We start from the raw sequence: 11394 nt of genomic DNA, 5'->3' as shown, positions 1-11394 counted from the left end.
ATGTACTCAGAATTTTCATCTTTGTGATAAGGGTTGAACCCCAAAGCCATTACGGCATGATGAACATGTGTTGCCCCCCTCCCCAGACCACCCTTGTGAAGGTGTACCAACGTGGGGAATCCTGATGTAAAATGAAGAGGAAAACTAGACACTAATTTGTAGCCAACATTACTGAATGAATTTATGAAGAGTTTAAACTGTAATTTCCAACACAAGGGATTGGATCACATGTGTCACGTGCTTATTCCTTGACAAAGACTGGAGTCAAATTACAGTTTAAACTCTTCATAATGACTTCCACCAACACAGATAAACTTTCAAGATAATTAAATAATATGTTCCCCCTCCTTCCCCCCCACCCTCTCCCACAGATCACTCGCGTGAAGGAGTGCCGATTTAAACTCTTCATAATGACTTCCACCAACACAGATAAACTTTCAAGATAATTAAATAATATGTTCCCCCTCCTTCCCCCCCCCCACCCTCTCCCACAGATCACCCGCGTGAAGGAGTGCCGACGTGGGGAGTCCTGATCAGAGCCATCCTGGAGAACTACGAGTTCTGGATCCTCCTGGTGCTGACAGCCATCGCTATCTGTGCTGCTACTTTCATCAGTATGTACTACCTTTTAGTGTTTATGACACCGAAATTCAACATTATACAATGGACATAGATGTTTGTTTGTTTGTTTCGCATAACTGATAAAACTGCCTTTCGGCGTAGCACACCAGTTTTTGTACATGTAAGTACAAGCTGTGTAAGACCGGACTGTAAGGTTTGAACCACTCACACCGGGAAGGTCCCCGACTCTTTTTGATACACATGTAGGTGCGGTGGGTTCTTTAACGTGTGTGGGGTGTGGCTCTCCACGAAAACACAGAACCTCCATTTAACGTCCCTATCCGAGGGACGTCCATAATCGAAGCTAGGTAGTACTACTCATTTAAACCTGAGTGAAGTGAGGAAAGTCATGTAAAGTGCCTTTCCCAAGGGTGACATGGGTAGGATTCAAACCCAGGACCTCTTGGTCCTGAGTCAAACATGCTACTGCTATGCCACTTTACCCCACCCTAGTTTAGAGTTAGATGTGATGTGTTGGTCTAATATACACCTGTACTCTGTGTTGCAGCGTACCATGCCATAGTAGGTTCGGGTTCGACCAAGCCCAGCCAGCAGAGCAGTCTGTACCTGCACCAGTCTCCCGCCGCAGTGCCACCTCCTCCATACAGCTCTACTTCTCCTGGTAACTTTCTTTACTTTTTATTTCAGGCATCCATGGCCCATATCAGGCCTCAAACCTATTGTCCCAGCACTGTCCCAAAAATAAAATTGGAATTGTCCCGTAGTGATGATGAACTGTCCCAACCTGTTTTTCAGGAAGTGAACTTGAAGTCAGCTTTATTTAGGTTACGTTCTGACTTCCAGGCACGCTATAATTGCAGAGTAAATGGGAAATTTTGGGGTGCTTTTCATGTAGCCAAACAAAAGAAGAGCTGACATTCTGATGTTGATTTTTTTTCTATTGTCCAAAAAATGTCCCAAATTGTCTTTTTAGTTGTCCCAGCTTAAGTAAAGACGGACGCAGATATTATGGAAGAGTCTGTTGCGGTAGATTATATCGGAGCTGAGGAGCTGTACAGATTTTGAAAGAATAGCATTTAACGTTAATTTCTAACTGCCATTCCAGGTTTACAACACTCCCCCTGGGGGTCGCCGTTCCAGACAACGGACACCTCCCCCCGGAACAGAACGCGACTATGGAGCACAGACTATAACCCAACCGAGGGCTCGCCTGTATTATACAGCAAAACCTCCTAGCATCTTAGAAAAAACTTTAAGTAGTATCTTCTCCTCTCACAAGTTGTACACCACTAATCCGTGAATAGTTTCATCAGGTTGGTAAGATACTGAGTAAAGAGACTCTTTTACACAACCAAGTCTTTTATTCAGCTGACGTTTCGGTGACCATCTGTCACCTTCCTCAGGGCTGGTTCACATTGCACAGCAGCACAGGTTTCGTTTGCTACAGATGCTCTGAGGAAGGTGACAGACGGTCACCGAAACGTTGGCTGAATAAAAGACTTGGCTGTGTAAAAATTATGTTATGTACACCACTAAGTCTTACATTTTTGTACAAGTCAAGGAACACAGAACAAGTAAAGTTGACCATTTTTGACTTCTCTTTATAAAAAGAAAATACATATTATACATGTTGTCAAGATGCATGGAGCAGTTTTTATACATAATTTCAGGTCATACACATCTTGTTTGTGATAAAACTCAGTATACATGTATAAGTCCCCTTTTGTATTGCCAAAATGTGACATTTCCTGATATTTGTACTTTTTTGCAGTTTAAGTTTTTGTGCAGACTCAGAGAATAATAAAGCAGTACGTTTACATAATACATGTGTAATTTATGAGCTAGCCCAAAAGAGATTGTATTTAACATAAGTCAGTGTTGTCTGGAAAAAACTCTGAATCGAAATTGTTACTTCATGTACATGTTTGAAGCTGATACCACAGTATGTAACATTTTTGAGCAGCACACTTTGTAAGGAAGCTATTAGTTGTATCATTTTGTTCAGCTTTCTTAAAATGATATGTTCAATGTACGTGTAAATTCTTGCATTTATGAAAACGTAGATTATTATGCATATTGCAGTAAACAAAAAACTGGTGTAAGGTATGAAGTACATGTAGTATTCTCATGCAAGTGATATGTACATGTACTATAAGTTGAGGCTTTATTAAATATTTTTTCTGCACAATAAGGCTTGTACTTTGATATGTATTAGGTTAGTATTGGTGGTGGTATGTTATAGAAGCTAACAATAAATATTGCCTATATAGTATTGTATTCCAGATAATTTCTGTATTGCAATAGTATAATGTGGGGATGTAGATAAGCCTAGCCAGATATGATTCAGTTCTTGCACTGTGGAAGTTTTGAATCTATCAACATTTGAACATTTGGTGCTGAACACTATCAGCACATACATACATAACTATCCCTGTCCTTGGTGCTGAACACCATCAATACATAACTAGCCCTGACCCTGGTGATTAACACTGTCAATACATACATAACTAGCCCTGTCCTTGGTGCTGAACGCTATCAATACATATACCATTCATTTTTTGGAATTGCCAAATCACAGGACTCTTAGCAGAATCCTGTTCATTAGGTGCATTATGTTTAGTTTAAGGTCACAAAAAGCTTGATTGCACTTCTTTCTGTAGTTGGATGATGGCTTGGAGAACGCCCTCCTTGCTAGAGTTGCTGCTCACAGCCCGTAGTTCACCCTCACACTCTGCAATTAATGACATAGAGAAGATACCAGTAAGCATTTTTAGATATGCATTGAACAATTCGGGTAGGTTATATAACACTAAGAGGTATTCGTACCCTTGAATGATGCTCTGTCTACAACACCTCTGGATCAGACAGAAATTAAATTTCTGGTTTGTTACTAAATAAGTATGAAGAGTTAGATTGAAGATTGTTGAAGGAGTACTAAAGTCCAGAAGGGAGTGCTATATTCCTACAGACATTAATATTAAGAAGTGAAAAATGCATATTACTTTACAGTACAGCACTCCCTTCGGGACTTAAGTACTACTTAATCAGGCATTCTTACCCTTAAAAGATGGTCTGTCGTACGGATTCTGTCTCCAACACCTCTGCATCAGTCAGAACGTTCTGTTTGGTTGGTTGCTTGTCACAATATTTGTATGAACAGTTATATTGTAGGTAATAAATCCAGAGGCACTCTTACCCTTGAATGACGGTCTATCGTACGGATTCTGCCTCCAGCACCTCTGCATGAGTTTGCTGACTGTGTTGACGTCCTGTAGCTGTGAGGGGACCGGGGACAGGTCTGGCCGCTGGCCCTGCGTTACCGCGAGTCTGATGAGTTCCGACTTGGTGGCATCTGTATGGGGCGTGGGGATAGAGAATTTTTCATGTTAGTGATCTACAAGAAAACAGTTTGCAATACTGTTGACGGACGAGTTGGGAATTCAGTACGTAAAATATCGTACTTATCGTAACACAATGAGCACGTACACAGCTATCCCTGTCCTTGGTGCTGAACGCTATCAATGCATGCATAGCTATCCAAGTCCTTGGTGCTAAACACTATCAATATAATATAATACATACATAAGTATCCCTGTCCTTGGTGCTGAACACTATCAATACATATATAAGTAGCCCTGTCCTTGGTGCTGAACACAATCAAATCATGATGATTATGAAAATTATCGATGTACACTGAGCAACCATGTACTCACGTTTATAAGGCTCGTCTCTTGTAACAATCTCCCACAGCAGCACGCCAAAGCTGTAATCATAAAATTCAAAGAATCAAAACTACTGAATTTTGAAGAAGTTAGAAGATTTCAAAGAACAAGCAGTGTTTAGATTTTTTTACACACTGACATGCTAACGTTTTACTGTTTTTTAAGTACAAGAAGTACAAGAATGGCGGTGCATGCTGGTACCTGTAGACGTCAAACTTGGTGGTCGGCACGTGATTGATGTCGTCCAAGAACTCCGGCGGCGCATGCGTGATCGTGCCTCCTTTGGGGCTCGTTCCGGTCAGGACACGTGACTGACTCTTCCATTTCGATTGGCCAAAGTCTGAAATCTGATTTTAAAAAAAGTTTGATGAACTGTCTTATTCTTTTTTTATATATATATTCCAACATTTCATTACTAGAAATGGTGACAGCACACTCAAGGTATATCTCAACTTATTTCAAGCCGCCACCAACGGAGAGGACGAATACAGGACAAGACAATACTCAGGAAAGTCGGTGTAAAGTGCCTTTCCCGAGGGCACAAGATCGGTGGCATGTCAGGACTAGAACCCGGGACCTCTTGGTTCCGAGTCGAGCACGCTGCCGCTACGCCACTTGACCTCATTGTCTTATCCATTCAATGATTTCTGCAAATGGCACTTCTTTGGAACTCTATACTATGCTACAGTCAGAGAAAGGTTTGCAATTCTTAAATTGATAAGCAAGATTAAGAAACAATGGCCGTTACGTCGTACCTTCACGTGGAAGTCACTATCAAGAAGAATGTTTTCCGTCTTCAGATCACAGTGGAGAATCTGCGGGTTCTGGCAGTGCAGGAAAGTCATCCCCAGGGAGATCTCGTGCGCCATTCTCCACCTCAGGGCCCAGGGCACGTCCACATCCCGCAGCAGCAGCTCGGCCAGAGAGCCGTTCTCCATGTAGGGCATCACGATGGCGAAGTGAGGCTTCAGACAGACCCCCAGCAGACTGATGACGTGGTCTGAGCGGCTGCCCAGGTTCAGTTTCCTCGCCTCCGAGTACAGAAGCTCCCGCTCACTTCAATGGCATAAGAGAAAAGAAGTTTAAAGATAAAAGTTTGGATCCAACACAAAAAAATACCAAATACAGTCGACCCAGTGTTGATGTCAAGCTTCAAAGAAGCCACGTGACAAGTCTCACTGGGTCAGTCTACTGAGGAAGACCAGAGTGACTGGTTGAAAGCTCTAGCTATAGGTGAAAGAATTTCTTTGTGTTGGATAAAAACTTTGCTTTGCAGGAAGTTTTACTCGTGGATTTTCTTTGAAAATAAGTTGTTTATTTCTTTATTAGCTCATTCGGTGATTTTTGTCCTGTTATCCTGTAAGATCACTCTAAAAACCACCAATGATAATCTTAGAAATACAAACGTCTTTTAGTGAAAAAAAACAGCCCTAAGCTTAAAACCCTACGCTTAAAACGTTAACCTTAATTCGCACAATTGTGTCCACAAACTGTACTTGCCAAATCTCGATAGTAAGTGTAATAACTTTTAACTTTTCAAGAGTTGGTGATGTCCACACTGACCTCCCCTGTATTTGATGCGGAAGCAGACGTTTGACAGCGATGTTCTGTTTCCAGTCCCGATGGTAGGCCTTCTCCACCGAGGCGAACCCGCCGTGACCCAAGTACGCCTCCGCGGGAAAGTCGAGCTGGTCGTAGTGGATGACGGGAAAGCTTTCGTCAACCGTCAGGAGGTCCAGACTTGTCCTTCGATCAGGCAATGGAGAGGATTCACTGCAAATAATTGATAATGTTTGTTGTAAGTCCATGCTAATTGCAGGTAGCAAAGACATAGACGATTGGCAGTGACGATTAGCCGTTTTTATACTATTATAATAGCGACAAATCTACATTCTGGAAGGTAAGTTGTCTAGTATAGTATAGACTGGACTCTGTATATGTAGTTTTAGGTAGAACAAGACTATAAGATGTCCTGTCTGAAGATACAAAAGCGGAAGTTTAGCTGCGCGCGTACAATCACCCACGCACGCATGCACATACACACACACATACACACACACATACACAAACACACCACGCATACACACACACACACACACACACACAAGCATACACACACGCGCGCGCGCACACACACACACATGCACACACGCGCGCGCACACACACGTACATTTTATCCTGATTGACATTGTCCACTATAAAGAGATAGTTTGCATGCAATGGCCCAATGTATATTAAATACTTAGTATACTCACTTTGCCTGTAGCTCATCCAATGCCTGGCCTCCAGTAGCATCTGTAGTGTAGTCTAGATGCCGGTCCAGTTTCTCAGCCTCTCGCCTCAGGAAGGCCAGAATGCCACTGGTCCCGTGTTCACACACAAAACGAGGAGGGTACGACAGGGGGTTTCCAGAAACCCTCAAGTCATAGAGCTTGTCTGCTCTGTGAAGGCTGGTTGGTAGCCTGGTGATTTGGTTGTTCCTAATGTCGAGTTTCTGCATTTCAGGAAGTTCACACAGGACTCTTGGGAAAGTTTCAAACTTGTTGTTCCTGAGGTAGACCTCGCGTACGTTGTGTAGGCCACTCAAGGTGCTTGGTAGTGTTCTGAGAGCATTGTTCGACAAAGACAAGTACCACAGGTGTTGCAGTTGTTCTAACTCATCTGGAAGTTCGTGGAACATTCTACCCTTGTACTGTCCAGCAAATAGTTTCTCCAGCAACTTCAACTTCAGCACCTGTCTGGGGAACTCTCTAAACAAACAGGACACAATGTCCAGACTTTTCAGTCTAGTAAGACGTGTGATATCTTCAGGAAGGCTCCTTATGGGGTTTTTACCGACCGTGAGCACCTCAAGGTTGGATAGAGTACAAACCCCTGATGGAACCTCTGTTAGATGGTTGTCGTGGATGTACAGTTGTGTTAGTTTCTTCATCTTTGCAAATTCCGCACCAGGAGGTAGTGAATAAAGACTGTTATAACTGACAATCAACACTTCAAGGTTGGACAGTGAACATACAGACCTCGGCAATGTTGTTACCATGTTGTGCTCAACGTCTAACCACTGAAGTTTCTGCAGACGGCCTATCGCTTCAGGAATGGCGGTTAGTCTGTTGTTGGACACGATGAGGATCTCGAGGTCGGTGAGGTCGAACACCTCCTCCGGGATGGACGTCAGACCCTGGTTACTCAGGTCAAGTTTAAGGCGACCGTTCACGTTCTGAGGTTGGATGGGCAGACCTGACGCCATCTTGGATCTTTCGTCCTGTGTGACATATGAAGAAAGTATAGTCAGTGATGATAAAGTTGACAACATTGTATAACTGTATAATGATGTTTGTCTCTCTATGTAGTTAATTCGATTGCTAGATTTACTAGACGAATAGATACTAGCATGGCAGAGACAGAGAGGCAAATTGGCTTTGAAAATAAACTTTACTGTCCCGAAATCGCTTTGAGTGCCCTAAAATTAAGTCAACAATTTTGTGTTCAAAGGTTTGAAAGAATGGCTTGTGCTGCCTCATCCTTTTAAGTATAAAGTTTTCGTTCCCAACGGTAAGTTGCTTGTTACATCGTATTGACAGGTTAAGTGAGTTAATGTGGCGTCGGTGGCGCAACGGTTAGAGCGTTGGACTCGGAACCAATAGGTCCCGGGTTCGATACTCACCGTGGCCCGTCGTTGTCTCCTTAACCTTGGGAAAGGCATTTCACACGACTTTCTTGAACGGTGCGTGGAGTGACGCCTACCGAGCCTCTTAGGCCAAAAGCACACTACGGATTTGGTGCGCCAAGTGTCATCATCAGCACATTTGCCACTGAGAGCCATTACATTTTTCGAAGTGAGTTTTACTGCTCTGGTTCTCTAAAGAGAACGCTGTGTCCTGTTGCCAACCTTTGAACGCGATGCCAAAAGTCACTACCAATATGTGTAAAGAGACTCTTTTTTACTTTTATTCAGCCGACGTTTCGTTTACCGTCTGTCACCTTCCTCAGGACAATTCTGACTGGTCCACATTGCACAGCTGAGGTGTCGCTGCTATAGATGCATTCCCAAACATACAATATGTACATATCTACACATGTGTTATATGAACCAGTCAGAATTGCCCTGAGGAAGGTGACAGACGGTCACCGAAACGTCGGCTGAATAAAAGTAAAAAAGAGTCTCTTTACTCAGTGTCTTACCAACCTGATGACACTATTCACGTGCACGGAGTCACTATTTGATGTTCTTCATTTAGTTTGGCAACCTCTGGTCAGAATACACTAGCCTCCACCAGGCCTTTCTACGGGAATACGGATCGTAGAATTTGGCAAAAAAGAGAGTAAAATTGGTCAAGGGAGTCCGGGGGGGGGGAGCCGCGGGGAGGTAGTTTCTTTCCCTCCGAACTTCGCGGCCAATCAAACCTACAAGGTGGCCAAACCCCCCTGGCAAATATTCAGCTATATATACAGTGTAGCCAGCGTAGTTAGTCTGGTAGAGACTAAAAATACACTGCGACCCGGACTTCCGTGTGTGTTTCGGAGAAAATCTTTCGAACGTTTGCAAAATGCAAGACTGGCCCAATACGCTACAACCTGTCATTAAATGACTCACGCCCACTCTATTTAAACTTCCACAAGAATCGGTGAAAGTGGTGGAAGTACATATTTTGGGTTCAACAACAGTGAAGTCATGTTCTATTTCGAGTTGTGTTGCAGTATAGTAAACGTGACAATCACTTTGTTGTAGTAACATGACAATCATTTGGGACAACATTGCGATCTGTCTCCATCAGTAGGCTTTACAGTGCGTGATTACACAACTAACCCTCTACTCACGACACAAGCCGATAGTATAAAAACAACTGAAGGAACTCTCGCGAATCTCTCTCAGAGCGAGATCACGAGAACGCGCGAGATTTGAAGCCGTAATAGGTGTATATGATTAAGAAACTTCGTAATTTTAATGGCTTTGTATATGTATTTTGTACGTGTATGAAAGTTAATGGAATAATCGAGTATCCAAGTATCGATACTGTTTTGACAGTAAACGTTATGATATGCATATCAGTTTTCTCGCAAATTCACACTTTCTCATTTTAGCATAACGTCTTGACAATGTGATAGGTACAGTAATATCTTTGCAAGTTGAAAACATGCGCGAAAGAAAATATAGATCTTTTTCATTGATTTTAGAGTACGAATCGTTTACAAAGTGTTTTGACGCCACAGACACTTTTATTCAGTTAGATCAATTGGGCCACGTTGGTGAGCTCTTCGGAACGAACCTTGGATGTGACATGGTATTATATTAAGGTACGGTATATAATGCAGCCGTTGACAAGATAGAAAAAGATAAAAGTAGATCAACTGTTGGATTGTGACTATTAACCTCCTTAGGTCGATCTAGGATCATACGACCATTTGGCTTTTATGGTAACGATAGACATGCTAACAGAAACAGGGTCATGATCAGAACTGATCTACAACGTTATAAGTCAACAAAAACTTGCCTACCCTTGCTGAAGAGGCTACAAGCAACATTTAATTTAGGTACCCGACTTTAGAAAAATGTTAAGTTATGTGAACCGTTACAGCAAGTATCGACACCTACCTAAATGTACATTCTAACAATCGCTATGCATTTACTTCCTTATGCAGCATCATCCTATTTGTATACCGGGGCTCCCTGAAATATCTTAAGATATATATATATCCAGTATATGTATATACAAGCACGATGGCACCCAGGCTTTGAAACAAATTTAAAGTCTACTCGCCACGTACTATATAGCATATTTTCTAAAAGAATATATTGGAATATCACTGTAGCTGTTTAGTTGTGTAAGTGCATACTTCTTACTCAAATTGGCCAAATATAGAAGAATGAAACAAACCAACAAAAATTAGAAGATTATCATGAAATGAAAATAGCTTTCAAAACAGACCAATATATTGATTATAAAAGCAAATGCCGGTTCATATATATATATTGTTCGAAAAGTTGCTACCTTGATACGGAAGCATTCAAGTAAAGTTAGACTGTACATGTAAAACAGTTTTGTCGTGGAATGTATAACATTATCGATACATGCAGTTCACAAGGTTTGCACATATGGGTCCCCGCAGAAAAAATATAGACTACTCACGGTTTTTAGACAGCTGGAAAACTTGTGCAGCGCAGACTGGGCTTTCTCCAACTACCTTATGACAGTTCACTGGACCAAATACCGGTCTCAGTTCTGCGCATGTGCCTTGCAAATAGATCGCTTTTTACCAAAATCAATACTTTTTCCACCTTTGCACACCTGCGAGTGTTATTCAGGATATATTCTGTGTTTTTGCCTACAAGCTTAGGAAAAAAATACACTTTTCAAAGAATTTTATAATACTTAAAATAGCATTTTAGTCACCCTAAGCGTGGATGACCGTTAGCCTACTGAGAATTCATAGAATTTAACGTAGTGTTAAAAGAAATGTCAATAAGGAAGTATCTGACAAGTTGTGCGTGGCCTTTAGACTCCTGACCGCTCGTACACATACCATGACGCAATCCTGCTTCTTATAGGCTCTCTTTGCCTTTGAATTGATTATGTATATTATTAAGACAATGTAGTAAACTAACATTTATTCAGGTGACATATATATCCACCACTTTGAAAAACAGTCATGTGTTAGAGAGGTCTACTAGTGTAGCACCCCCGGCAGGTATGCACAGCAGATATGCAAGAGCACATTATACAGGCTGTACCCTGGGTGCCAGACTCGTTTCGGGCCGCCAGCCGTTTCCCTTCGGCAGCCAGAAGCCATTCGCCCGCCGGTCTAAATCACCGCTACGTGGGAATCTAACCCGTTGGGAGTTTGGCCGACCCTACAGCGGACTGTAGTCCGACTTGTCCTTCAAGTGAATAAAACCAGTTAGCTAGGTTCCAGGTAACGTTCGTAATTAACAATGAAGACCTTTATTGTACAAAAATACCCACTGGGTTAAGTACAAAGGAATGTCTTGTATATACATACAACTATACATGATCAAGCTAGCACTAGCGCCATAATCTATTTTATAATTACGTAAATTTGAATTCTCCTCGTTTCTCTATGATGTAGCCT

The 11394-nt window shown here is 42.1% G+C and overlaps 2 protein-coding genes across 2 annotated transcripts; one reads left to right on the top strand and one right to left on the bottom strand.

Moving 5' to 3' along the window:
* Positions 1 to 56: 56 nt before the first annotated feature.
* On the top strand, positions 57 to 1947 carry LOC109480246. Its single transcript, XM_019782395.1, has 4 exons — positions 57 to 111; positions 495 to 614; positions 1130 to 1243; positions 1688 to 1947. The coding sequence occupies exons 1-4, from the start codon at positions 57 to 59 to the stop codon at positions 1816 to 1818; spliced, it is 420 nt and encodes a 139-aa protein (XP_019637954.1). The 3' UTR covers positions 1819 to 1947.
* Positions 1948 to 3187: 1240 nt separating this feature from the next.
* LOC109480245 (phytosulfokine receptor 1-like) lies at positions 3188 to 7552 on the bottom strand. The gene is made up of 9 exons (XM_019782394.1): positions 7141 to 7552; positions 6561 to 6966; positions 5868 to 6017; positions 5060 to 5360; positions 4506 to 4651; positions 4296 to 4345; positions 3779 to 3934; positions 3641 to 3691; positions 3188 to 3313 (listed from the first exon to the last, which is right to left on the bottom strand). The coding sequence occupies exons 1-9, from the start codon at positions 7550 to 7552 to the stop codon at positions 3210 to 3212; spliced, it is 1776 nt and encodes a 591-aa protein (XP_019637953.1). The 3' UTR covers positions 3188 to 3209.
* Positions 7553 to 11394: the final 3842 nt, after the last annotated feature.

This window comes from Branchiostoma belcheri, unplaced genomic scaffold (genome assembly GCF_001625305.1).
Source record: "Branchiostoma belcheri isolate BF01 breed outbred unplaced genomic scaffold, Haploidv18h27 scaffold50, whole genome shotgun sequence".
In the NCBI taxonomy this organism is placed as follows: Eukaryota; Metazoa; Chordata; class Leptocardii; order Amphioxiformes; family Branchiostomatidae; genus Branchiostoma; species Branchiostoma belcheri.
The sequence above is the reverse complement of the archived record's forward strand: the minus strand, read 5'-3'. Positions and strand labels throughout refer to the sequence as shown.